The following is a 27,320-nucleotide window of genomic DNA, read 5'->3' as shown; positions in this document are numbered from 1 at the left end:
CCCAGGAGGGTCTGAAGTCGGAGCCCCGCTGTCCTCTCCCCGTGGAGCCGTGGGCAGCCTGGGCTCCCTGGCAGTGCTGTGCCGGCTGCCCCCCAGGGAAGCCCCCAGCCTTGTGTCAGGGGTCTCTGTCGGTCCTCCATCGTGGAGACCTCAGAGTCCAGCCCCTCCTGGCCCGAAGCCCCCACCCTCAACCATCAGGTGGTTAGGTGATTCAGCGTGGCTGAAGCCTCAGGGAAGCGAGGACCCGGGGCTCAGGTGGGACATCCAAGGCCTTGGGGGTGACGCCCAGAGCTGGGGGCAGGGCTGCTCCTCCCTCCTGGGCTCAGCGGCAGCAGGGCCCCTCGGCTCTGTCCTGGGGCTGCCCCAGCCTTTGTGCTCATCCTGGGGCCCTGTTCTTTGGGACCTTCTGTGAGAGTTTCAGAAGCTACTGAAATGGACCCCAAACCACCTGCATCTGTTTCAGGGCCCCCGTGCCCTGGGTCACCCCCAAGGGGCCGCACCGCGTGCCTCCAACAGTGTCAGTGGCCAGACGCACTCAGCCTGAGCGGCCCTCGTGCTACCACATCGCTCACTCCCTCCAGACCTGTCAGCCCCACGGTCCCTCAGGACACACGTGTAGCTGGGGGCACAGGGCAGCGATGTGCGACCTGAGATCCGGGGGAGGAGAGGCGTCACCGGGACACAGGGAAGGGTCCCCAGGGAGGGGCATCGGGCCGGCGTCTGATGGAGCGTGGGAGCAGGGGGCCCTGGAGGGGGCGCCAGCCCCGGGAAGAGGGTGCTGCTTCCGGCCGCGACGGCCCAGCCATTCCTTGGAGCCGCCAGACAGAGTTATCGAAGGGGCTGGACAGCAGGACACTCAGAACTCTCAGGAGTGTTTGGGTGACAAGTGCAGACCCAGGGCCCTTGCCCAGAAGGGCAAAACGGGGTCGGGAGATGCCCAAGGAGGCGCCGGGAGGGGAGGGGCTGCGGGAAAGAGGAGGAAGAGGCCTTCCCCTGGGGGTGTGGGCATGGCTGCAGGCTGGCCTTCGTAGCAGGCGTCTGGGGAGAAGGTGGGGGCAGGTGCAGGCGCAGGCAGAGGGAAGGGTGAGATTCCACCGCCCAGCTGGGCCGGCGTGCTGTCTGGCGGTCCTCTGAGGCCCTTGCTGCTCTCCCTTGGTCCGGGCAGGTGAAGCGGGCCGTGGTGCAGGTGATCAGTGCCATGGCCCATCACGGCTACCTGGAGCAGCCTGGAGGCGAGGCCATGATCGAGTACATCGTGCAGCAGTGCGCGCTGCCCCCCGAGGCGGAGGTAAGGGCGCGGCCTCACCCTCCTGCTCCTGGGCCCCTGATTCCCCACTTCCGTCGGGGGCGTTGTCACATGTGCCAGTGATTGGTTCTCTTACTGCTGAGTAGCATTCCGTGGTACGGACGTGCCAGTCTGTTCTCCACTCTCTAGAGGAAGGAGACTCCAGTTGTTTGCAGTGTGGCAGTTACGAAAAAAGCCACTGTGATCGTGTGGGTACAGGTTTCTGTGGGAGCATGCGTTTGTACACCTGGGTAAGCGCGAATGGAGAGTGTGCATTTAATTTCATAAGAAATTTCCAAACGGTTTTCTGAAGCGGCTGTGCGGTCTCATGGCCCCAGCAGCAGCGGGTGAGAGGCCCTGTGGGTACTTGCAGGCTCGGGTCCCGGCTGGTTGTTTCTCAAGCTGTCCTGACGGGCTGGCATCTCACCAACGACCAATGTTTGCCATCCCCATGTCTTCCTTAAGTGTCTGTTCACAGCTTTTGCCTATTCTTGAGTTGTGTACTTTCCTATTATTGAGTACAAAATGTTCTTTATATATTTCGGATGCAAGTCCTTTATCAGATTTATGGCTTGTAAATATTTTCTGACAAGTGTGTTGCGTCATACTTATCTTTTTATTTTCTTCAAAAGGTGGATATTTTAATATTTTAGAAGTCCACTTTATCAGGTTTTTATTTATAGCTCTTGCTTTTGGTGTTCTAGCTAGTAAATCCTCTCTTAACCCAAGGTCACAAAGATGTTCTCCTCTGTTTTCTTCTAGAAGCTTTAACTTCGAGGTTTTACATATAGGTTTGTGATCCACTTTGAGTGAATATTGTTTAATGGGAGGTGTGGTTGTTGTTACGGCTCATTATTTTGCACGTGGATGTCCAGTTGTCCTAGCACCATCTGCTGAAAAGACTCTTCTTTCCACGTGGATGAGTTGCCTTTGCATCTTTGTCAAAATCAAGTGACTGTGGACTCTGTTTCGCTCCGCTGTCTGCGTCTGTCCTTTTGTCGGGACCACGCTGTCTTGCCTGAAGCTTTACAGTAAACTCTGGAGCGAAGTAGCATGAGTCCTCTAACTTCAGTCTTCTTTTCTAATTCGTTTGGCTATTATAGTTCCTTCACTTATCCATATAAATTTTAGAATCATCCTGTTGATTTCTACAAAAATAAACCTATTAGAATTTTATTTGTTGGTTTATTTATTTGTTTTTATTTTTGGCTGCATTGGATCTTCATTGCTGCATGCGGGCTTTCTCTAGTTGCGGCGAGCAGGGGCTACTCTTCGTTGCAGTGCGTGGGCTTCTCATTGCAGTGGCTTCTCTTGTTGCAGAGCATGGGCTCTAGGCGCGCGGGCTTCAGTAGTTGTGGCGCACGGGCTCAGGAGTTGTGGCTCACAGGCTCTAAAGCGCAGGCTCTGTAGTTGTGGCACACAGGCTTAGTTGCTCCGCGGCATGTGGGATCTTCCCGGACCAGGGCTCAATCCCGTGTCCCCTGCATTGGCAGGCGGATTCTTAACCACTGTGCCGCCACGGAAGCCCAGCTATTATAATTTTGACTGGGATTGTGTTGAATCTGTAGACTCTTCGGGAAGAATTGATATCTTTTGATGAATTGATGTTGTCTTCCCATCTATGAAAATGGTGCATTACATTTACTTAGGTCATCTTTGATTTCTTTCGTCAGTACTTCATAATTTTAAGCATATAGATTCTGCACATATTTTGTTAGATTTGTAACTATGGTTTTAGTGCTATTGTAGTAGTATCGTTTTGTTAATTTCAATTTCCAACTGTTCATTGCTAGTGTGTAGAAATACAGTTGATTTTTGCATATTGACCTTGTATCCTGTGGCCTTACTTTTTATAGATTCTTTGAGATCTTCTACATGGAACATCATGTTTTCCAATAGACAGCTCAGTCTTCCTTTCCGATCTGAATGCCTTTTATTTCTTTTTCTGGCCTTATTGCCTCGGTTAGAATCTCCATTACAATGCTGAATACAAGTGATGAGTGCAGACATCCTTACTTTGTTTCCGTTCTAAGGGGAACACGTTCAGTCTTTTAATATTCAAGATTCTGCTTTCAATTCTTTTCAATTTGAAATGGACATAAGTGATTGCTTTTTAGGTATTGAATTCCTTGCAGTGCCAAGATAAACCATGCTTGGTCATGATTTATAATGCTTTTAATATATTGCTGGACTTGATTTCCCGATACTTTGTTGCGAGATTTTGCACCTCTTCAAGAGTGTTATGGGCCTGTACTTTCCTGTAATGTCTCTCTCTGGTGATCCTTCATTAGGTGAGTTTGGACGCGTCCCCTCCTCTTCTAACTTATGGAAGAGTTTGTGAAGATTTGGTATTTTTTCCTTAAATCTTTGGTAGAATCCCTCAGTGGAACTACATAGGCCTGGAGGTTTCTTTGTTGAAAAGCTTTTAGCCATGAATTGTTTACTAGACAAAGAACTATTTAGGTTATCTGTTTTCTTGAGTAAGCTTTGATGGTTTGTCTCTGGGTAAAGGGTCCTAAGACCACCTACATGCTTGCTGGTTCACTAGAAGGACTTGTAGGACTCAGAGGTAACTGTACTCGTAGCTAAAATCCCTGTGCAGGTTTCCTGTGTGCTCCCAGGAGGGGCCACACAGAGCACACTCCCTCCTGCATCAGAGAGGTGCAGCCCAGGGAAGCCCATCTGACAGCCTGAGTCACGGCTGTCACTGGAGGTGGGCGCCTTCTGCCACAGCCAGCCTCCCCGGGGGAGCCTGTGTTCGCTGCTCAGGCAGCCAGAACAGCCTTACTTCTCACTTAGGGAAGTTTCAAAAGATGAGCTCCCGGATGTAAAGTGTTTCAGGTGCTGTGGACAGAATTACCATATGATCCGGCAATTCCACTTCTGGGTATTTACCCAAGAGAAATGAAAGCGGGATCTTGAAGAGATACTTACACGCCCATGTTTGTAGCAGCGTCATTCACGATAGCCAAGAGGTAGAAGCAGCCAAGTGTCCATCAGGGGATGACTGGGTGAACGCGGTCTGCTCTATCTCTATAGTAGAATGTTACTCAACCTTAAAAAGGAAGGGGATTTGGACACATGTTACAACATGTGTAAACTTTGATAACTTGCTGATTAAAGTTTTCCCTACTAGTTTTAGCATCAGTTGTTCATTTTCTAACTCCATTAATTCTCTATACTTATTTTTTTGGCCTTCTGTTGTAACAAAGAGCTTTTTGCTAGTTTTTTTTTCTTTTTTGCGGTACACGGGCCTCTCACTGTTGTGGCCTCTCCCGTTGCAGAGCACAGGCTCCGGACGCGCAGGCCCAGCGGCATGTGGGATCTTCCCGGACCGGGGCATGAACCCGTGTCCCCTGCATCGGCAGGCGGACTCTCACCCACTGCGCCACCAGGGAAGCCCCGGCTTTTTGCTATTTTTATGTTCATATGTAATATCTCAGTGCGGATTCATGGGTTACTTTTTCATGCATTTCTGCCATTGGTTTTGGTGGTCAAATTGTTCTGAGTTTGGCCTGTGGGAGCCCCCGTGGAGCGGGCTCCTGTGTCCTTGAGGCAAGGTACGTCTCCATCATTTTTTGAGTGAGCCTTTCCTTGTTTTCTGGCACAAGAAGATGTTCCAGGCTCACCTGACCTGTCCTTACCTCTAGCTCTGTGGACACTTTTCAGATGAGCTCTTTTTCTCTCTTATTTCTGGGGGGAATTAGTCTCCTTTATCTCTTTAATTTTTTCTTGTTCTCCGTTTTTCTGTCTCTCTCGTTCCGGCACTTCTGTTATCTGAATGTTGCACTTTAATATCTTTCTTCTTCATTTCCCTGAAGTCTTCAATCTGTTCTTCCACGTCAGTGATTTCTTTCTTAACTATTTCACTATTAATTTCTTGAATCACATTCTGTGTTTAATTGTTACATTCTTTCACATGCTTTTCTTGTTCTTGGTTCATATTAATATTTTCCCACCGATAGTATTTTTCAGGTTCAGTTGATGTTCTTGGTCTGTGGGTCCCGGTAGTTGCGCCTTTGTTGGGCTTTGTATGCGTCCTCAGCGTTCACTCTTGGGTAGTTTGCGGTTTCTGTGTGGATTCTTTATTAACCCAAGGTTTCTTTTAGGATGTTTAAAGTTTTCTAGGTGACTCGCTTTTCGTGGCTACTGTGGGTTTGTAATTTTATTGCGTTCTCTACGTTGAATCTGGCCACAGGTTTATTTTTGCTTCTGAGAGTTTGTTGAGATCTTCTTTTTAGCCTAATAGGTGGTCAGACTTTCAAGTTGTTTGTGTGTATTTGGTATTAAGATTTATCTATATTTTTAGAGCATGCTTTAAAAATTGCTGTTTAGGCCCTATTAAATACCTCTATATTTTCTACTCCATCTTTGATTTCTCAGGGAGAGGTGTTAAATGTCTCCTACAGTCATTGCAGTTTTCCCAATTTCTCTTGGTTTTCAGTGTTTGCTTTTTGGTATTTCAAAGCGTGAGTTGAAGACTCAGAGTGTTTGGAGAGCAGAGTCCTTTTCCGCGTGGAAGGTTCCCGGGGAGCCGGGCCCTGGAACACTGTCTGCTCAGGTCTGAGAGAAGCCACTGGCCCAGCGGGTTCCAGAGCTTGTCTCTGTTCTTCGTAGAAAATGCCATTTTCTCAGCCTATTATCAGGTCCACAAAGGGCCTCTGGTTTCTGTGGACGTCGGCATTGCCCATCAGGACGGAGTCAAGGTTCCCTCTGTTCTGGTGGCTGAACCGAGCCTGGTGAGCCGGCTTCCTTGGGTGATTTTGGTGCAGAGTGACAGGTGGCATGGGCGTCCCCTCAGCGGGGGCTGGCAGGGTCTGTCCTGCTTCGCTCAGGCCGTGTCCTCAGGGCCAGAGCTCACGATGGTGTAACCTGGAGAGCAGAGAGCACACCCTCCGCCCTCCCCTCCTGCAGCCTCAGAAGCTGGGCGCCAACAGCGAGGCCCTGGCGGCAGACAGCGTGCGGGCCATCAGTGTCAGCACCCTCTACCTGGTCAGCACCACTGTGGACAGGATGGGCGATGTGAGTGCCGCCCACCCACCCCCTGGGACCCACCGCGCCCCTCCTGACCCCTCGGCCCGGGGGTCTGCTGCCCGCCCACCTGGGAGCAGACTCCCATGCCGCTGCCCCCAGGTCCTCTGGCCATACCTGTTCGAGTTCCTCGTTCCCGTGCGCTTCACCGGGGCGCTGACCCCGCTCTGCAGGAGCCTCGTGCACCTGGCCCAGAAGAGGCAGGAGGCAGGGGCCCACGCCCTCCTCATTCAGTACAACGGCAACGGTGCGCCCCCGGCCCTGGCCCGGCCCCCCAGCCCACCTTGACCCCAGGGCGCGGGCGGCCCTGAGTGTTGCATGTCTGTCTCCCCCGCAGTGACCCTTCCATCTCCCTACGCCATGGCCACCAGGCTCCTGGTAAGCAGCGCACTGGGGGCTTGCCTTCCCAGAAGCATCACGTCCCCAGGCAGGTGGCCGCTGGGCAGCCGCACTCTGGGGATGGCGGGGAGGAGTGGGCTCTTGCCTTTGTCCCCGTCCTCACGCTGTCACTGCTGTGAGAAGGACACTGTCTCGCAGTGGGAACTGTCAGGTGCTCCAGGCGGAGTTTTGGGGAGCTGCATCTCTGGGGACTTCTTGCCCCACCTGGGAGGCCGTGCTCAGCCTCATGTGGGGCGTTGGGGCGCTGTGGCCCTGGGCGCCGGTGGAGAACCCACTTCTGGCTCCTCCAGGCCGTGTCTTCCAGCCCCTACCTGGGGGACGGTCGCGGGGCGGCCTCGCTGCGCCTCCTGAGCGTCCTTCACCGGGACATCCATCCTATGCTGGGTCAGCGGTGGGCGACCGCCATCCCCCTGCTGCTGGAGCACCTGGACGGTGAGGCCCAGAGCGGGGCGGCGCCACTCGTCCTCTGGTCGCGTTTTTTCAGCCAGTCGGCACCGAGCCTGGCCAGTGGGGACCAGGGTTTTGAAAGTTGGAAGAAATGGCCTCTGCCGTGGTTCAGGAAAGGGCCTGGGCAGTGGGGCTGAGAAGATGCCCCCTGCCGGTTGCCACCTGGGGGCACACTGGGTGTGGGCGCAGCCCTTTCTTCCTCTGCGCTCGCGTTGATGGGCCAGGCTGGGGGCGGGGCTCTGAGCACTGCACTCCTGCCTGTGGGCATGGGTCTGTCTGCTGGGCTGAGGGAATGACTGGTCGTTTCAGCATATACGGAGGAAACCCTGTCGCGGAAGGAATGGGAGGAGAAGCTGCTGATGGTGAGAGAAGGGAGAGGAGGTGGGAGCGTAGCCTGTCTTGGACCCAGGGGCCCTTTCTGGCCTGGGCGGGGAGAGCTTGGGGCAGCCACGCTAGGGGAACTGTACCTTCCCAGGGCTGTGATGTTTGCCTTGGCCTAACGGTGTGGCTGGGGGAGGGGCAGAGGGACAGGTGGGTGTCTCTGGGGGGGAGCCCTGCCTACTGACCTCACAGATTGTCACCCTGCTGTGATGGAGTCAAATTACAGGGGCTTTGAGCTGCTCTGGCCACTGGAGCCTTCTCTCGTCTCCCCTGCTTGGCTCAGAGCTGTCTGTGCCCCTGTGTGGTGCGTGTCTGACCCCCCAGAATTTGTTTTGTCTGGGCTCGAAAGTGATCCACAACCCTTCAGAGCCATGGCACAGGACCCTGAGGTCCGTGCCTGTGACACCGCCGGCATTGGGTCCCTCCCCAGCCAGCGCAGTGAAAGGCCGAGCTCCGGCCCCTCACTGGTAGAGCTCCTGCCCACAGTTCCTTCGCGACACTCTAGCTGTTGTGTCTGACAACACGTGGATTTGCCAGCTGAGCCTGGAGATGTGCAAGCAGCTACCCAGCTACAACGGGACGCCCCTGGAGAAGGTGCAGGGGGAGGGGGAACGCCCCAGGAGGAGATGCAGGGGGAGGTGTGGGAGGACAACCCGCGGGGCGCTGTGGGCGTGGCCCTCAGCTCCTGTTCCTTGGTGCTGTCACTCGCTCCCTGCGCCTGTCTCTGGTGGCCCCTGTGGTCCTGGCAGAGGCTGGACGGGAAGGCCTGGGAGCCTCCTCGTAGTGGCTGACGGCTGGGAGATGCAGGGGCTCCGCACCCACCTCCTACTCCTCAGACACCGCCCAGAGCTCGTCTGGTCCTTGCGGCGGTCAGTGTCGTGGGTTCCCGCGTCCGCTGGCAGCGCGTACTCTGCCAGGGGCGTACTCTGAGTACTCAGGGCGTACTCTGCCGGGGGCAGCGCTTTGGTAGTGCTGAGCACCCCTCTACTCGGGAGCCAGGCACAGCCCTGTTCTCTGACTTCGTTGCAGAACTTCCTGTATAAATGCATAGGAACTACCCTGGGTGCTGCTTCAAGTAAGGAGGTGGTGAGAAAGCATCTGCAGGAGCTGCTGGAAACCGCCAGATACCAGGAGGAGAGCGAGCGTGAGGTGGCCGCCCCTTCCCCACGGGAAGCCCGGGTGCCCACAGGCTTGCTGGCAGTGGTCACTCTCTGTCCTCTCAGACGTGTAGCCAGCGTGTGTACCTGTGTGTGTGTGTGGTGTGCACAGATGCACCGGATGGTGTGCGCATGCGTGTGTACTCTCTCCGTCCCCGACCTTGCCCAGGTGTGAGTGCACCTGTGTACCTCCCCAGGGCCTTGCCTGTTGCTTTGGGATCTGTGCCAGCTCCCACCTGGATGACACCCTGGCCCAGCTGGAGGACTTCGTAAAGTCAGATGTGTTCAGAAAATCCGCCGGCATTTTCAACATTTTTAAGGTACAAAGGTCAGGCTGACAGCTGAAGGGGAGGTCTGGGGTGGGCCTGGCCTGTGATTTGGTCTTAGCTGTGGTACCTGCATTTCGAGGTTCTGTGGGGTGGAGGGTTGGGCCTGGCGCTTCCTGGGCTTTGGTGCCTCGCACGTTGGGGGTGGGTCAGGGAGCTGGCGTCCGGTCGTGGGCGGGGCTGGCGGATGAGGGCTCCCTCCCAGCTGCTGACTGGGGCAATGAGAGGGTCTCTGGGCAGCAGGGATGGGGCGGCCACCTTCCTGTCCCACCGCCTATCTGTGCGTCTTCTGCCCCCTGGTGGCCAGTGGAGGCTGTGTGCTCGCTGAAGCCCCGCTGGGGGCTGGACCCCCGCTGTGGGCCTCCACCCCAGCCCTTGTCCCTAGGTTTTCAGTCTCCCTGTGCCTGGGTCAGCCAGTGACAGAGTCTCAGGGCTGTGTAGTGTGAACAGGCCCTGAGGACGGAGGGGGGCTCCTGGGCAGCCCCCAAGCGAAGGCAGGGACCCCACCTCTGGCCCTTCCGTTGCTCTCAGCCCCCCAGCTCTTCCTCCTGCGTGCCCCTCCCACCTTGGTCCCCACCAGGCCCGAGCCTGCCCAGTCCTATCCTGTCCTGCTGTTCCCGACCTTGGGGCTCTCTGGGTGGGGTGGCGCCTTCCTCCCAACCAGCTGTGCCCTTCTTCCCGCGCACGTGGGGTTGGAGTGCTGGGCTGCTGCTGGGGGGCGTGACTGTGTCACAGCCCCGCTGGTTCCTCCGGCCTCTCAGGATCGGAGTGAGAACGAGGTGGAGAAAGTGAAGAGCGCGCTGATCCTGTGTTACGGGCACGTGGCAGCGCGGGCCCCCCGCGAGCTGCTGCTGGCCAGGGTGGAGTCGGACATCTTCCGGAACATGTCCCAGTGCTTCAGCACCAAGGTGGGTGCCCGGCCGTGGCACGGGGAGGGAGAGAGGGAGGGGTGCCGCCACTGGGGCCTCACGCGCTAACTCATGTCACCTCTGTCGTTCAGGTTCTGGGGATAAAGGTAGAGACCAAGGTACAGTGTGCAGGAGTGGAGCGGGGCTCTGCTTTCCTCTCTCCTCCGGGCTGGGCCGTGAGCTGCCGGGGCGGCAGCCAGGAGTGCTCACTGGGGCTCCCTGGTCCCAGTGCAAGGGCAGAGCATTCGGGACATCCCTCCGGGGCCTGTCCCCACCGCCTCGGAGCAGAATGGGGGCCCAGGAGCTCCTTCTCTGGCCCAGGCCCCGGACGGTGGGTGGGAAGGAGGGGGAGGTGAGGGCTCGCAGGCGGGGCGCGGGGCCTCGGCCGCAGCCCCTCTCCTGGCTCTGCTCCCTGACGCCCACGGCTGCCCTCTTGGCAGCGCCGGGGAGGGGTGCGTTCTGCAGCCAGTGACAGTGGCCTCTGGCCTCACTAACGTGTTTCCCTCTGGACTCTCCGGCACTAACCTGGAAGCCCCCTCTGGAGCGGCTGGGTCTCCCCTTAAAGAGCAGACCCTCCACCCCGGGTCTCCTGCAGTCTGCCGGGTGGTGGGGCTGTGCTGAGAGTGGTCGCTCTGACTGAGTGGGGGGCAGCCCCCCTCTGCCGGGGCTCTTCTTGGGCAGCAGGCTTCCCCTCCACCTTGGGAGCATCTCCAGCCACCCCACTGGTGGATGGAGTGGGCGTCTGCCTACTGCGTCTGCCCGGGGCTGTGACCCGGGGCCCCCCAGGCCCAGGCCGGGCAGACAGCCGAGGGCCCCGGGTTGCCTCACAGACCCCCCGTGGCCCACGTGGGGGGCTGGCCAAGAGCCCCAGAGTGGAGGGGAGCGTTTCTGGCTTTGGCGGGAAGAGCGGGCCGGTGGTCTGGTCTCGCTGCTGTGGGTAGCCCCCATCCTGGCTCAGCCCCACGGGCCTAGAGGGAGCGGCTGCTGCCTCGGGCCTTGGTGCCTTCCTGCAGCCCAGCGTCCCCGCAGGACCTGGGCCTGAGGCTGTGCCTCGCGCAGAGCGTTTGCATGGCCAGCCAGGCCGTCCGCAGCAGCTCCCACGGCAGCTCCTTCCAGCTCCTGAGGAAGCCGGAGCTGGTGGCGCAGATGATGGTGAGCGCCGGCGGGGCCTGGGGAGGGGCCTGAGTTCCCCAGCGGGTGAGGGGTGGCAGCTGACTGGGAGGCAAGCCAGTGCTGTGGCCAAGGGCCATCCCGCGGCTGCTCCCCCAGGAGTTCATCAAGGCCGAGCCCTCGGACTCCCTGAGGACGCCCATGCGGAAGAAGGCCATGCTCGCCTGCACTTACCTGGCGTATCCTTTCCTCCGGGGCCTGGGGGCCCGGCCGGGGGGCCCCTCTGCGTGAGTGCTGGGCCCTTAACTCGAGACTCAGCTCCCTGGAGCCGGCGCTGGAGGGGCAGGCGCAGGCGGACCTCATCCACAGCTGCCTGCACAGCATTATGGCCGTGCTGCCTGAGCCCGAGGGGGTGGACAGCCACCAGGAGGTATGAGCATGGCCCTGGCCGCGTGGGTGCCCGTGCGCGGGTGGCAGGGTCACGGCGGGACCGGCCGCTTCTCTCGTTCCAGCCCCTGTACCTGGACACCATGCAGGCCCTCAAGGACTTACTGACAAGCCTCCTTCAGCGAAACATGACCCCCCAGGGCCTGCAGGTCATGGTGGAGGTGTGCGGTGGGTGTGCGCTTCCCCGGGGCAGGGGCGCCGTGGGGACCCTGTGGTGTGCTATGCAAGGAGGTGGGGGGGGGTTCTGTGAGCGACGGGGGGACCCCCTTCTGCCTGGGCAGGTATGCAGATGGGTGCAGTCCCCGACCCAGATGGGGGCCCCAAGCTGGTTCTCCCCGCCCCCCCATCACATGGTGCCGGGATGGAGAGACCCTGAGGTGCCCCGGACATGCCCTCCTGGCCTGCAGTGGCCTGCGGCATGGCTTCCTGCCCTTTGCAGCACTGCGGTGGGCTGGTGCAGGGCCGACCCCCTCCTAGGAACACCCTGTCCCTCTGTATGCCTGGCTGGCTCTGGGTGGCCGTGGCCGTGAGCCAGGCCAGCAGGACGGAGTGACGGGGCGGGGTGCACTGCACAGGGGGCTTGCTCTGACCTGGCACGCTGGCCCCCCCACCCAGAAGGGTGGCTGTAGGCAGGGCACCTATATGAAGCCCCCTCTTCCCCAGCACCTGAGCCCATGGATCAAGTCCCCGAGGGGCCACGAGCGGGTGCGGGCGCTTGGCCTAAGCGCCTGCCTGCTTCAGCACTTCCTGAAGCACCTGCACATCAGCGTGAGTACCAGGTGGCGACCCGCATGGCCACTCCCTTGCCCTGTCCCCGTCCTGGCCCCTCGGCTTGGGGACCACTGCCTGCGGCCCTTGCGTCTCTGAATGCCAGCACGCTCTCTGCCCTTCGCCCAGCTGCTGCCTGGGCTCATCCCGCGTCCCAGCGAGTGCCACCGTCCTCTTCCTGAGCCATGGACGGAGAGCCATGAGGGCCAGGAACTGTCCTCAGGGCTGGCCGCCCGGTGTCGATCTGATGGGCACCCTCGTCCTTGGGAGCGGGATCATGGGCCGGGACTGGCGCCTGACGTGCTCCCCGGAGGAGGGAACGGGTGATGGGGACCTGGGCGTGAAAGGAGAGAAGGAGGGCGTTCGCGGCAGAAGCAGCAGTTTGGGCAAAGGCAGGGGGATGTGAACCCACGAAATGCTGCGGAAAAGGCAAGTATTATTCGGTGGTTGGAGCGGGGGAGAAGGAGCTTGGTCCAAGAACCGCGCGGTTATTATGCGTTTTAATATTTGCTAAGAGTAAGCAGCTTTTTACGTTTTCAGAACTTCACGGTTCTTTCAAGGCCATTAATCAGGGGGTTTTAGGGTAGATTGGACGCAGTCCTCAGATGCTCCCAGCGCGGCTTTGTGGGGGCACGCACCCCACATTTTCGTGTGTTGAGCAGTAACATCTTTTAATAATGGGCCTTTCCATCCAGGTCCCCCTGGGCCCCTCAGAAGCAGGTTCTGGGTCGCAGGTTCTGTTGCCGTTGTCAGCGTAACTTTTTCTTCCACTGTATTTAATAATTTGCTGATTGCTGGTAGGCAGGAAAACTATGGACTATTGGGTAATTAGGAACTGGCTAGTTTATAAGATTCCGTTGTTGTTTCTAGTGAATTTTTGGTTAGTTCTCTGTACTCCTCAGATACAGTCATCATAGTTTACAAATGCCGCGACTTTGGCCTTTCTCCCCCGATGTTGATGCACGTTAGTCCGTGCTGAAGATGAAAGCTGGCGGCAGCCCCGAGCCTTTACGGTCTCACTCTTAAGCGCGATGCTTGATTTGGTTGGCAGTATTTCTTTTTCGTCGTGTTCCAGAAGCATCTGTTTGCTCGCTTACACGGCTTTTCCCACCCAGGTTCCCCTGTGGCCTGTTTTTCATGTAACCCTGGTCCAACCAGAGTTCATGTTTGTTTGTGATGAGACAGAGCTCTGCCCTCTCTAAGAGAACAGCAGCTGGGGGGTCCTCTGTCCAGCGCTCCAGCCTCCCTGCCTTGTGCAGGTCCCCTCTAGTGACTTCTGGGAGAGCAGCAGCCTGGGAGCCCTGCACGTCCTTAGGAGCCCGTGCAGGGCGGGGGCGGGGCGGGCTGCTTCCCTGGGGAGGCCTCTCGTGTGGGGGGCTGACAGCAGGGTGGTGGGGCCGGGAAGGCCGAGGGCTGAGTGATGGCGGGGGCGGAAGTTGACATCCCCAGGTCCAGGGCATAGGAAACAAGGCCCTTTGCTAAGAGCAGGGTCGGGAAGGCTTAGTATTTGAGGAGAGCAGGAAAGGCTCTGAAAGGTGGGACCAGGACCCAGTTAGGAGGAGAGGGGTCTCACGCAGCAGCCCCCTTACCTGACGGGGGCCTTGCCTTCTGGGGCGGGGGCTTCCCATGTGTCTGCCGAGGCAGCAGAGCCCGACCGTCCCTCTGCCTGCACACACCTACTCGCCCGGCCCTCCTCCCCTCTTAGGGACCTGCACTTGGGGGGGTGGGGCTCGCCATGCAGGAGGAGGAGCTTGACAGGGGCCCTGCTGGCCACAGGGGTGGACAGGGGCTGCCCTGCTGCTCACACCCCTGCCCGAATCTGGGTGTGGGTGGCACCTGCCCACCGCAGCATCTCCAGAGCTCCAGCCCCCATCTCTGGACCTCTGCCCCCGTGCCCCTCCAGCACCCGCACATCTGCCTCTCCAGGCCCTGGTGCCCTTCCACAACCTGGGCCTCCTCCTCGGCCTCTTCTCCCCACGGTGCGCGGACCTATGGCCTGCCACCCGCCAGGAGGCTGTGAGCTGTGTCTACTCCCTGCTCTACCTCCAGCTGGGCTACGAGGGTGAGCCCCTGGCTGGGCAGAGGTGCAGGGGGTGTGGTGAGGGAGCAGAGTCTGGGCCTCTGGAGGCCAGGGGAGGCCTCCACCCAGCCCTGCGCTCCCTCCCGCCTCTGCAGGCTTCTCCCGCGATTATCAGGACGATGTGGTTGAGCAGCTCCTCACCCTCAAGGACGGCCTGGGGCACCCTGACCCCGCCATCCTCTTCCACACCTGCCACAGCGTAGCCCAGGTACCTGCCAGGGCCTCTGCGAGGGAAGGAGGGGCCGCACCGTCGGGGCCCAGGGGGCCTCTGCGGCAGCTCCTCTCTTGCACGGGCTCCACGGGTGCCGGGCCGGGCACGCGGACGGGTCTCACTCAGAGAGTTCGGTGTCCAGCACCACCTCCCGCCCCCTCCTGTGCTTGCTGGGGTCCCCCCTCCCTCCGAGGCCCAGCGGGGAGGGTGTGGGCAGGAGCTCAGCTCCGGCCCCAGAGGGTTGAGAAAGCTGCCCCTAGCCCACCCGTGAGCCCCCAAGCCAGGGCGGCGCTGTTGTCCCACTTGGTGACTGGAAATGGCCCTCAGGGGTCAGGAGGCTTTCTCTCCAGCCAAAGAAGGAAGGGGAGGGGGTCAACAGGGCCCTTTGTCGGGTGGGGGCGGGCTCAGACACTGGGAAGCGGAGGCCCCGCCCTGGGCGAGTCCAGGCACAGCGGAACTCTGTGTTTGGGATCAGACGTCATGGGTATTAAACCACTTTTATTTCTTCTTTGTACAAGGTTCATCTGCTTTAACTTCTGGTTGCTCTCTTTTATGTGGAGGGAAGGACAGGGGCTGCAGGGGGAGCTGAAGGTCCGTAGAGTCTTGGTGGCCGGGCGGTCCAGGGTGGAACATGCCACCATCTACCCTTGACTCTCTGCATTCTAGAGAGTTCTAGAGAGGCTGCACCACCAGGGCCACTCCCAGCCCACCCCACTGGTCAGGAGGAGCCTCAGGGAGGGCACACTGACCTGGGCCCTGCAGCTGCCCAGGGACCCCCCCCTTCCAGGGGCCTGGGCCTGGAGGCCCTGGAGGCTGCCTCCGGGACCTGGCCAGGCTTCAGTCTGGGGACAGGGGCTCCCGTGCATGGGCCACCCCACCCTTGCACTGGCAGGAGCTCCCGAAGGCGTACAGGGCTTGTATGAGGGTGGGAAAGGCTGGAGGAGGGATTTGAGAGGCGGAAATGTCAGCCCTTCCCAGGAAACTCGAGCCCCTGGGATGTTACGCCTGGAAGGTGTGCTGACGCTGTGCTCTCAAGTCTTCCTGACGCAACTGTCCTCCTAGATTATTGGCAAGCGCCTCCCGCCAGATCAGCTCATCAGCCTCTTGCTAACGCTGTTTGAGGGCCTGGGAGACCCCGACCAGAACTGTTCCCGAGCCGCTGCAGTGATCGTCAACTGCCTGCTGAAGGAGCGGGGCCACGTGCTCCTGGAGAAGGTGGGGCTGGGCGGGGCTGGGGCTCGGGCTCGGATGGGCGGGGGCGGTCAGGGGCGTGGCCGGCGCGGGGCTCGTCAGGGGCCAGGCGTGGGCGTGGTCTTGTCTGGGACAGGCCAAGAGTGTGGGTGGGCGGGGCTGGGTAACTTGGGGCGCCCCACCCCACTCCCTCACCCCCAACCCGTGCCCTGTGGAGGTTTGGCCCTCAGTGCTCAGCTCCTTTTCCCTGTGGGCCTGATTTGGACAAATCTTTCTCTTCTCTTTGAAGACAGAATTAAGTGAAAGTAACTGCTGAGAACTTAAGGGTAGAAAAGGCAATCGAGAGGGCAATGTCAGTGCTAGGGGCTATCACTTGGCGCCGAGCCAGCACTGGCTGAGCTCCCTGCTTCACCTGCTGGTGAAGACGCAGGTCCAGAGGGTCCCCAGGTGCCTGCACAAAGGGTTCCACGGCGGGTCTGGCCCAGAGCAGAGGTGCCCGGGACACTCAGGTGCTGCCCTGCCCATCGCCTCTGAGTCCTTCTGGCCGTGAGCTCACGTGGCTGTCCACATAGTTCCCAGACATGCATCGGCAGCCACCATGACAGACGTGCCCAGGTCCTCGTAGGTGTAGGTCTGAGGCAGGCTCCGAGGATCAGGGGATTTCTAGAACGCGTGTCTTTGAATCCTGGAGAGCCGGTGGCCTGGCAGGTGGGGTCCCATGTGCCTAGAGGGAGAGTTAAGCTCCCCATTAAAGTGAAGCATAGCAGCAGAAAAGGGGGTTTGTCCTAAGTGCATGGCCTTGGGGGCTCGCACAGGCAGGAGCCGAGGTCCTGCACACTCCAGAGTCCCTTATACCCCAGCAGACGCTCTGCAGCACAGACCGTGCCTCGGCGCGCACCTCATGTAGAGGGGCCTCACGTCTGCCCCACATGGCGGTAGCCTGTGAGACGGCGCGTCTCCCGGCCTGGCCCGAGCGTTGCTCCTCCCCGCCGTGAGGGCAACGTCACGCACCCACCCACCTCCGTGAGCGCTTGGGCAGTTCCCAGTCTGAGCACTGAGAGTGCTGCCAGAGCGCGGGTCCGTTGGACCTGAGGGTACATTTTGGTTGGAGACACACCCAGGAGAGCGACTGAGGCCTGCAGGAGAGCCTCCCCCCAACCCCCCCCCCCCCCCCCCCCCCCCGCCCCGTGCAGCTGTCCCAGGGCTGTCAGATGGCGCTCCGGGCCGTTCAGCTCCCGCCTGCCACGCCCCTGCGGACGCCGTTTCTGTCCCTTCTGGTGGGTGTGTAACGGCTTCCTTGTTGGGTTTTGTTCGCGTTTCTCTGGCGGCTTATGCAGTGGCACGCTTTGGCACACTTCCTGGCTGTTCAGACGTCGTCTGCTGTGAGGACACCAGCCTTGCCCATCTTTCTTCCGGCTTGTCTGTGCTTTGCTTATTGATTTGCAGACGCACTTTGTATATTCTGGGTGCAGGGCCTGTACTGGGTGGATCCCAGGGAGCGGGGGAGGGGCCGCAGTGCACGGCGCGGCGCCGCGCCGGGAGGGGAGCGTGCCATCGTGGCGCACTCCTCCTGGGAGTGGAAGCGGGCTGGGGGAGGAGGAGGGCGGCACAGGGCACGGCCGTGAGTCCTCGTCGGGGTTTGATGGGCCAAGGTTTGGATCTTATCTTGCACTCAGTGGGGCTTCCGGGTCAGGCTGGAGTGGTAGAGAGGTGCCCTGGAGGCTCTGTGTGGGGGGAGGGGACAGACCAGGCCGCAGGCAGTGGCCGCCGGCGGTCCTGGTGTGTGTGTACACACGGCGCATTTTGTCTGCTTGTTCATCTGTGGATGGACACTTGGGCCGCTTTCGCCTCTTGGCTACTGTGAATAATGCTGCTATGAACGTGGGTGTAATACATATCCCTTCAAGGTCCTGTTTCCTTTTGGGTAAATACCCAGAAGTGGATTTGCAGGATCATAGGGTAGTTCTATTTTGAATGTTTTGAGGAACTGCCGTACCGTTTTCCTTGGTGGCTGCACCAGTTTACATCCCCACCAGCAGCACACAGGGCTTCCAGCTTCTCCACATCCTCACCAGCACTTGTTAATACCTGTTTTCTCCTTTTTTAATGTTTATATGTATATATATATATATATATTTTACATAACGAAAGTTCCTCAGGAATGGACATTTTCCCCTAAGCCTCAGAAGTACAATATGGCATATTATTTTAATTAGCTAAAAGAGGAAATGAACAGACCTCTATAATTATTAATATTGGTAATATTCTTTCATTTAATATTTTTGTATATCAAGTGTCTCTGTGTTAACTTGTATTCTATTTCTCTAATCACGGTTTCCTTTAAATACCTGTTGGTTCGATAGCCGCCACCCTGATGGGTGTGACGTGGTATGTCATGTTGGTTTTGATTTGCACGTCCCACGTAATTAGTGTTGTTGAGCGTCTTTTGATATGCTTGTTGGCCATTTGTATGTCTTCTTTGGAGAAGTTTGCGTCCTTTGCCCATTTTTAAATCAGATTATTTGATTTTTTTGTTGTTGTTGAATTGTAGGAGTTCTTTATATATTCTGGATATTAACCCATTACCGGATATATGATTTGCAGATATTTTTCCCATTCCATAGGTTGTCTTTTCACACTCATGACCGTGTCCTTTGATGCATAAAAGTTTTAAAGTTTGATATAGTTCCACATGCCTGTGTTTGCTTTTGTTGCCTGTGCTTTGGGCATCACATCCAAGAAATCATTGCCAAACCTAATGTCCTGAAGATTTCCCCCTGTTTTCTTCTAGGAGTTCCTTAATAGTTTCGGGTCCCACCCGTCCTTGATAAATCCAGGTGCCTCTCCTTGGGCCCAACACACCGAGCCTGCTCCTGGCCTCTCAGGGAGCTGCTGGGCTGTCTCCTCCTGGCTCAGGCTCCCAGACACACTCAGCACACCCACCCCGGGTGCTGTGTTCCTGACTTAAACCTTCAGCCTGTCTGCGACGTGCCACCTCTGTCTCATGTGGCATGGTCACTGGTATCGGTACCCATGGGGGCCGTGGGGCCACCCTTTTCTTTCCTGCCCTGAGAGCCTGGCAGGGGGACCCCCTAGAGACACCTGGACACTGTTGGACTTTGAGTTTCTCTGACACTAAATCAGAAAAAGTGGTCCTAGCAGGTGACCCGTGACCGGGCTGAGCCCCTCCGCCAGCAAGCCAGGCTGGTCAGGTGGAGGGCAGGACGGACATGCCGGGAAAGAACAGACTTCTCTTAATAAACAGCGGGCGTGGGAAGTGAAGCCGCTGCTGCAGAGAAGCCCGGCAGGCGTTAGACACAGAAGCGCCGCCCAACCCAGCAGTTCCACTGCTAGGCGTGTACCCGAGAGAGGTGGGCCCATGCCCATGGGAACCTGTACCGACACGTGCCTGGCAGCCCAACCATGGCAACAACGTAGACGCCCATCAGTTAGTAGCTGGATCTGTCCGTTCAGTGAAACATTACTCAGCAGCAGGAAGGAGTGACGGCTGATTCCTGCCGCAGCATGGAGGAGCCTGGAAAACACTTGGCAAAGTGAAAGTAGCTGGTCACAAAAGGCCCCATAGAGTGTGATTCCATTTCTCTGAAATGTTCAGAAGAGGCAAATCCAGACACGGAAAGTGGATTCGTGGTTGCCGGGGTGGGGCGGGGGAACTGGGGAGTGACTGCTGGTGGAAATGAGGTTTCTTTTCGGGTGATAGAAATACTCTAAAATCATGGCTGCACAACCCTGTGAATATACGAAAACCACTGACTTGTACACTTAGAATGGGCGAAGTCTGGTGCGCAGTTACAGCTCCGTGAGGCTATTGCGAGGAAACAGCCTAGACCAGGTGTGAGGGGAGGTTAAAGGGCCCCCGCGGGGCTTGCCACCGAGAGGCGCGGGAGCAGCCCTGCAGGCCTAGGGTGCGGCTCCTGCTCACCAGTCCTGGGAAGCCGAGAACCCGGTGCCGATGCAGCCCCAGAGCCCGCCACGCCTGAGCGCCCGGGCGCTGCCATCAGGGTTCGCAGGAAGCAGATTCAAGCTGCTCACGGGCGCCAGCGGGTACAGCTGCTGAGAAGCACATGCAACAGCGAGGACGACGTTAGAGAAGAAGATGGATGAGCCCAGGGAAACGATTAGGGAGGAAGCTCTGTCAAGACAAGCCACAGAAGGAGAACCAACGTCCAAGAAGGCGAAGTGAGGAAGCGGAACATTACGTAAGAGGTTCCACGTACCGCGAAGCATATCTACGGGCAACTGTACTCCAACGCTTGAGAACCTGGGGCGACAGGGACAGGCTTCTGCAGGGAGGCCGCTCTCTCCGCGTCTGCGCAGGAACCGCACAAGTGCGCGAGTCCGCCAGGCCTGCACATCTTCAGGCGACCAAGAAAGAGCCCGGGAGACTGGAGAGGAGCCGTGCCCCTCGCCCCAGAGACGGGCTGGCCTGTTTCAGTGGCAGCCGTGGACTGGAACGTCCCGGCGCATCTGTCTGCGAACGTCGCCGTGCCCACGGCTGGCGGGGGGCACCGGCCCAGCGGCGGCGAAGGCTGCTGCACTAAAGCACCACTTGCCCGCCCAGGTCCCCAGGCAGGAACACGGGGAGGCTCCTTAGTGCGGCGGCCTGTCTCGCCAGGGAGACGCGGCTGGGCCGGCCGAGGGGCTGGGCAGGCGGGCGGGGGCAAAGCAAAGAGGTTCAGGTCCTTAGAAGGAGGTGCGGATGCCTGTGAGCGGGGTTATCAACCTTCTGGACTCGAGGTCATAAAAAGAAAACAGCCTCGTTACGCTTACAAGTCCTTCGAGAAATGGCGGCGGCAGTGCCCCTCCCTGAGGCCCAGCCCAGGCAGCACTGGGCACGCAGCGCCGCCTCCCCTGCCGAGGACCACGCCCCGTGCTCCCGCGCCAGTCCCTTCCCGCTGCTCCTGCGGCCCAGGTCCCCGGGCAGGTTCCTCAGCCAGCCCTGCCCAGGAGCCCAGGGTTGGCGGAGCCCAAGGACTGCCAGCTGCCCGTCCCGGGGACCATGTCCCTGGGGCCGTGTCCAGTGCTGTCATCAGCTTTCACCTTGCACCAGGGTGCTTCCCAGCTGCGCAGCCCAGACCGTCGTGGGCAGCACCCCCGTGGCGCGGGGCCCACGCTGGCGACCGTGCCCTGGGTGCCCGTCTGTGGCCTCTGCAGCAGCTGCAGCCCATGAAGCCTGCCTGAGGCTGCCGGCCCTCTCCCGGCCCAGCTGTGGCCTCAGTCTAGGCACAGGGCTGCACGGGAGGTGGTGTGGGGCCGCGCAGCCCCTGTGTGTCCTGCCTCCAGGGACAGGCTGGGTCACCCCGTCAGCTTCAGCACTCACCCCGGGGCCTTCCCGTCCCGATATGCCCTGCACACGCCTGTGTGTGTCTCAGTGCCTCCTCCCGGCAGGCCCCTCTTGGGTCCCCGTCGCTTCCCGTGTGGAATGTGGGATTGGCTCTCTCGGCCCCGAGGGCTCTGGGCTCCGGCTCTCCATCGGGTGCCGGCAGCAGGGAGCTCTGATCTCACAGGACTTCCCTCCCCCCACCTTGGCCAGCCAGTCTCCCCGGGGCCCCTGCACCCTGGCCACGGGGGACTGGCCCCTGGTGTGGGCGTGTCCCCGCTGTAGGCCTAACCGCGGTTTCCTCGCCCACAGGTGCCCGAGATTGTGAGCGTGCTGTGCTCCAAGCTGCAGGAGACCCACGGGGAGCACGTCCTGCAGGCCGCACAGCACAGCGTGTACGTCCTGGCGGCCCGGCACCATGCTGCCGTGGTGTCCAGCCTTCTGGGCAGCCCTCTGCCCTTTGACAGGTACGTGGTGCCCACTAGCCTGCGGGGGCGGACGGGGCTCCAGCCACCTGGGCTCCACGTTCCGGGGTCACTCCCACCCTGGTGTGGTGTTCACGGGCCCCAGCCCCTCTGCATGGGAGCCTGGAGACACCGGCCCTGGACTGGGTAGAGACAGGCTCACTCTCATGGGCTGTGCTGGCCAGTCCTCAGGGCTGGTTCTCTGGAGGGCGTCCACCATCATCTGTGAGCAGACCCCTGGGGCCAGGCCCCCTCCTTGAGCCAGGAAGGGGGAATTCATGGTTGCCAGGGGCGGGGCGAAGTGTGGGACCTCTGACCCGCCCCCCACTCGCACCCCGGTCCCCGAGCTCCCATCGGTGACCCTCAAGTCGCCATCCTCGGGCTCTCAGGGCAGGACTTCTCCGCGCCAGGGCCTGTGCCCGGCCCCGCCTGTGGACCACAGCCCCTGGGGTCCCTCCCCTCCTGCTCCGAGGCCTCCAGGTGGCCGTTGCTGTGGTCCCAGTGCTTCCAGAGCTCAGGGCCCGCTGCTCCTGCCTTGGTTTGCTGTCCACGGCGTGGGTGGAGGCCGGCACCCGTGGCCTCCTGGAGGCCCCTGTGCGGGGAGGCAGCACAGCCCTTCCCCGTGGCCACGGCCCGGGTGGCCGGACGCGCCTGCACCTGCCGTCAAGACGTGGGCTCGCGCTGCCTGCTCTGCTCTCACTTAGATGCCGGCGCCACTCTGGGCCCCCGGTTCCAAGGTGTGTGGCTTCTCCCCAGGTCACGCCTGTCAGCGTCTGCCGCTGTCACCTCTCCAGCCCGTCACTGTCAGCCTTTCTTTGCCCTCGCAGTTTAGGTGTGTTCCTTTTCCAGGGTAAATAGACGCTCTCGGTTGCTGAGGTAGCTGGGGTTAAACTCACTGTCTCATTTTGTGTCTTCTCTTGGTCTGTTTTCTTTATCGTCTTCATTGTCCTTTTTAGATTGACAGGGTCTTTTTTACAATTTCATCTTCCACTCAGTTAGTCTGGAAGTTGCACACTCTGTGTTCTCCAGCGGTGGCCCTGAGAACGACCGCGTGGGCACAGCGTCCCTGGGCAGTGCAGGCCTCTGCAGGGGCGGCCCCCTGCCCTGCCCGTCATCGTCATGGCTGCTCTGCGCGGGCAGTGTGTCTGCCCACGCACCCGCCCCTCGGCTCTGCGTCCCTGCCTTTCATGGGTGCGGCTCACGCAGAGGAGCACGCACACGGCCACAGGCCCTGAGGGGGCCTCAGCCGCACGCAGCGGGAGATGGGGCAGGCATCCAGCCCCTACTGGGCTCCGTGCCTGCTCGGTTGAAACTCCCTGAAAGGTCGCCGCTGTCTGACTGCTGTTGCCAGAGGTGTGTTTTGCCTGACCTTGAACGTGGCGTCAGTGGAGCCCTCTGGACTTTCTCCTGCTTCTTTTGCTGTCCTCGGGGTGCAGGGTGCTGCTGTCCCTCCTTTCCTGCTGTGCCAGTGCTTTGCGTGTTCATAGGAGCGGGGTCGTCAGGGCAGGGTGGGCACAGTGCGGCCAGGGCCGAATCTGCCCACCACCCGCTGCCTCTGAGCCAACGATGGGCTTTACACTTGTAAACGGTTGGGGAAAAGTCCAAAGAATTATATTTCACGTCCAGAAAGTCACATGCAACCGGAACGTCCGTGTCCGGGGTGGCGTTCCGGGAGCGAGCACACCTTCGTTTCCTTGTCCGTGCCCGTGGCTGCCGTCACCACGTCACAGCAGAGCTGCCTGGTGTGCAGAGACTGGGCGGCGAGGGGCCCTGGTGCCCTCCCGCTGGAGCGCACCCCCCAGAGCCCCGTGCGGCTCCTGGGGGCGACAAGCCCCACTTCGTGCGTCTGAACATGCATTTATTCAGCTGTCCTTCTCGGAGGTTATTTGCCAGAGTTTGGGACTCGAGCTGGGCGCGTGCTTTCTTTGAGTCTGAGTAAGAGGACGTGTCCTTTTCTGGCTCCTGTGAGTCCAGGTAGTGCCGAGGTCGTGAGGGACACACACCAGGTGCCCCTTGTCTATGGCGCTCTGCACCTTTGGGGGGTGGGGGGTGTGGGTGTCCATTCCTTGTCCTGCCAGGTGGCTACCGGGCTTCTTGAACCTGTGAGTTGGTGTCTGTCATCAGCTCTGACCGGTTTTCAGCCCTCCTCTTCAGACACTCTCTCGAATGTCTGCCAGACCTTTTCGTCCCACCCCCTACATGTCTGTTTCTGAATTTCCGCCGTGATTGTTATCTGCCGGGTTCTGGGTAACTCCCTCCATTTATCTTCCAGTTCATTGTTTCTCTCTCCTGCTGTATCCAGGCTGGTGCCAAATATGTCACTGAGTGCAGGATTAGGTGTCTCAATTCTTTTTTTTTTTTTTTTGTCTTTTTGGCCACACCGCGTAGCATGTGGGATCTAGTCCCCCGACCAGGGATCGACCCCGGGCCCCCTGCATTGGGAGTGCAGAGTCTTGACCACTGGACCGCCAGGGAAGTCCCCGTGTCTCACTTCTAGAGGGCTGTTGGCTGGCTTCCAAATGTGCGCTATTTTTAGAATTTCCGGGTCCAGTTAGGTATCTGGAGTCGGTCACTTCTCTCCGTAAACGTGACGCACAGCCGCCTCCCGTGTGTCTGAGCACCCGGGGTCTGCAGGCTGCTCGGGCCTCCCGCAGCCTCCGCCTGACCTCACTCACATGCCTGCCTGCCTTGGCCACGTGCTGCTCAGTGCGGGAAAAGTGACTTGTAGGCGCCCCCGCGGCCTGGGGTGGCGCTGCCCCCCTCCAAGGAAGTCCAGTGTCTGCTCTGGCAGCTCCGGGGACGCCTCCTCTCCCTGGCCCTGTACCACCCTTTCTTGCCAGCTCTGCTCACCCCTGGGCCGCCTGATTGCAGGCCACTGGGTCAGAGGAAGGGGTGAGTTCGGGTCTGAGGTCAGGGTGCCGCTCGTGGCCTGGCTGGAGCTGAGGCTGCTGGGCACGACAGGGGCCGGCAGTGGCCTCGGGGTGACCGTCCTCCTGCCCCGCTCCAGCCACACCTGCACCCTGTGGAGGGCGCTGGCCGTGGAGCCCGGCCTCGCCACACAGGTCCTGGGGCTGCTCCTGGAGAAGATGAGCGGGGACGTGCCGTTCAAGGAGAGCCGGGCCTTCCTGCTGAGCAGCGCACCCGACCGCGTGGCCACCCTGCCGCCCCTTGCGGTGAGTGAGCTCTGGGGCGGCACGCCTGGCCCCTCCCCCATCCCCCCTCCCCGCTGCCGGTCCAGGAGGCTGGTACGGGGCCGCGTGGCCGCTGCGGGAGGGCCCCTGGGGGGGTGGGCCTGGGTGGCACCCTGCAGGCACCTGGCGGCTGACTGGGGCACCGGAGCAGGCGAGCTTGGAGCCCAGGCTCGTAAAGGCCCCGCAGGTGCCGGTCCCCGAGGGAGCGCCCTCTGTTTCACCCTGTGGAAAAAGAATAAACCCAGCTTGGCAGCGTGTCCACAGTACAGCAGCTGTGAGAGTTTCCTCCCCCTCCTGCTGAAGCACCGAGAGCAGATGCTGGGAGCCCGGCCCCCCGCAGCCACACTGCCCTGGGCCCGCCTCCTGCCCCACTGCTGAGCTCCTCGTCCCGCCCACCCGGCCGCCCCTCAGGCGCCTCCTGCTGCTCCCAGGGCCCAAGACTTCTGGGGACACGGGGTACCTGCTAAGGAAGTGGGGCTTCAGGCTAGCTTGGGTCCTGGGGTGCAGGGTCCAGCCTTCGCTGTGGCCGGCCTCATTAGACCTGGCCTGGGGCGGGGAGGACTGAGGCTGAGGTGGCACCGTCCCCAGGCCACCTGTGCACTGTACGAGGTTGCGTCTGCCCCGGCGTCTGGGCCGGCGGTGCTGGAGCTCTACCCCCAGCTGTTTGCGGCGCTGCTGCTGCGGGTCAGCTGCACCGTGGGTGTCCAGCTGCCCAGGAACCTGCAGGCCAAGGAGAGGAAGAGCGCCAGCTCAGGCCTGGCCTCGCGGAGCCTCGAACCCTGCAGGTAAGCGGGCCCCGCCTTCCGCCCCTGGCACCCTCGTCTGTGGGCTGCTGTCCTTGCTGGGGGTGCAGCTTCCCTGGGCTGCAGGAGGGATGGGGACAGTCGGGGTGGGGCTTCCTGGGGACATCAGATGGGTTGTGAGCTGCGCCTTCTTTGGGAGGGCGGAGTGCGAGGAACGCTTGGGCACGGCAGGGTCTGCGCGAGCCCGCTCTGTGTTTGCGACCTCAGTCTTCAGCTCCAAATTCTGGCTCTTCCTACACTTGACTGGGGCCCCCCATCTTCGGACAGAAACTCCGCAGCAGCCTCCCTGCCTCCCCAGAGCGGCCTCTCACCTGGGTTGGCCCCGGCCCCCAGCCCTGTTGAGGAGGGCCCAGCTGCCACACGGGTGATGCCAGGTTGGCTCAGAGCCAGGCCCCTGGTGCCACCGGCCTGTGCAGGCACCTTCCCCTTGCCTCTCGTTGGGGTTTGGGGCCCTGGGTCCTGGGTCCTGGGGCAGGAGCCTGGGGACGGCAGGGTGGAGCTGTTTCAGCTCCTGGGGACATTCCTGGTCCCCCTGGTGGCTCTTCGGGGCTCCAAACAGCTGTCTGGGGCCACAGGATGAGCAGAGGAAGCTGACGCCCCGGGGCCACCGGAGCCTGAGTGACTGTCAGCCTGGCCGCCTCCCCACCCTTCCCCAGTGTCTGGCTGGGGACACACGAGGGACAGAGTCAGCTCTCCCCGCCCCACTGCGGGGCTGCCCCACCGCAGAACGAACGCGTCCACTCCAGCGAAGGCTGCGTGTCAGGAGGCCTGGACTGACTGTGCAGACCGGGTGGAAATGTGAACGGCCCAGCAGACACAGCCCAAGCAACCCCGGGCCTAGCACACCGGCTCCAGCACCGTGGTCTGAGCTGTGGGGCCTACAGCCCCATGGCCCAAAGAGGGGTTCTGGGGGGCACCCCTGAGCCAGGATGCGTGCAGTGCCAGGCACAGGCCTTGGCTCTGACGGAGGCCATTCGTCAGCAAGTCAGACCCTTGCAAACGCCACACCCCCGGCAAGTCTGGGCAGTAGGGTGAACAGGCAGGGGAGAAACCTCCTCTGAATCGTCGACCTGCTCCTCGGCCAGACCTGCCCCTCACCACTGCCCGTTCGCTGGAGCCAGGGGCACCTCTTCTGGGCCTTGAGGCCTGGAGCAGGGTGTGGAGCCAGGGGCAGAGCTGCTGGGCCCTAGCTGTGGCCCGGCCCTGCCCACACCGTGCGGGACTCCTTGGCAGGCACCGTGGGCATCTGCCCGGTGACCGCGTGGCTGGAATGGTTTTCTGTGCCTGCAGTCGGTGTGGGCGCCCCACATCCAGGGCCCCCCCCCCCCCCGTGTCTGGGCCTTTGCTGGGATTGCAGAGCTCCTGGGACAGTGGGAGCCACCTTCCAGTATCTTCCCTGGGGTGGGGACCCAGCTGGGTATAGTCTGTGGACGCACAGCCGGGGAGACTGTCCAGCTGTCGGTGGACACCAGATCCCTCCCCGCCCCCACCAGGGGCACCCCCACAGCCCTCATTCCACCCCGGGACGACCATGAGGCTGGAGCTGGGCCCAGGTGGGGGCAGGGGGTTGTGTGCATACGGCGGGCTTGGGGGAGTCTACCAGCATCTGCTTCCTGGGCTGCCGGGACCCCTGGGCCAGGACCAGTCACGGGGCCTCCAAAAGCGCGTCAGATGCCCCCACAGCCACCCCCGCCCCTCCCCAGATGTGAGGCCTGTGCTGCGCAGCTGGCGAGGCCTGGCCCTCACGCTCCAAGCGCCTAGGCCCCTGGCTGCCCCTGCA

At 60.4% G+C, this 27,320-nt stretch overlaps 1 protein-coding gene across 2 annotated transcripts in view; it reads left to right on the top strand.

Moving 5' to 3' along the window:
• Positions 1–27,320, top strand: part of MROH1 (maestro heat like repeat family member 1) — a 66,823-nt gene that overhangs the window by 35,605 nt on the left and 3,898 nt on the right. Inside the window, exons 13-34 of one of the 2 annotated variants that reach the window (XM_082674581.1) lie at positions 1,166–1,288; positions 6,200–6,307; positions 6,419–6,563; positions 6,654–6,694; positions 7,006–7,147; positions 7,472–7,524; positions 8,030–8,137; positions 8,573–8,692; positions 8,898–9,020; positions 9,788–9,934; positions 10,027–10,053; positions 10,964–11,086; positions 11,204–11,283; positions 11,363–11,474; positions 11,557–11,652; positions 12,155–12,259; positions 14,186–14,321; positions 14,435–14,547; positions 15,613–15,765; positions 21,395–21,549; positions 24,554–24,719; positions 25,326–25,522. In XM_082674581.1, the coding sequence (XP_082530707.1) occupies positions 1,166–1,288; positions 6,200–6,307; positions 6,419–6,563; positions 6,654–6,694; positions 7,006–7,147; positions 7,472–7,524; positions 8,030–8,137; positions 8,573–8,692; positions 8,898–9,020; positions 9,788–9,934; positions 10,027–10,053; positions 10,964–11,086; positions 11,204–11,283; positions 11,363–11,474; positions 11,557–11,652; positions 12,155–12,259; positions 14,186–14,321; positions 14,435–14,547; positions 15,613–15,765; positions 21,395–21,549; positions 24,554–24,719; positions 25,326–25,522 (2,573 nt within the window). The remainder of the gene's footprint in view (positions 1–1,165; positions 1,289–6,199; positions 6,308–6,418; positions 6,564–6,653; positions 6,695–7,005; positions 7,148–7,471; positions 7,525–8,029; positions 8,138–8,572; positions 8,693–8,897; positions 9,021–9,787; positions 9,935–10,026; positions 10,054–10,963; positions 11,087–11,203; positions 11,284–11,362; positions 11,475–11,556; positions 11,653–12,154; positions 12,260–14,185; positions 14,322–14,434; positions 14,548–15,612; positions 15,766–21,394; positions 21,550–24,553; positions 24,720–25,325; positions 25,523–27,320) is intronic. The other variant, XM_082674582.1, reaches the window with a different exon arrangement.

The sequence above is a fragment of the Grampus griseus genome (assembly GCF_964374135.1).
Source record: "Grampus griseus genome assembly, chromosome: 17".
Classification (NCBI taxonomy): domain Eukaryota; kingdom Metazoa; phylum Chordata; class Mammalia; order Artiodactyla; family Delphinidae; genus Grampus; species Grampus griseus.
This window is presented reverse-complemented; position numbering and strand designations above follow the sequence as displayed.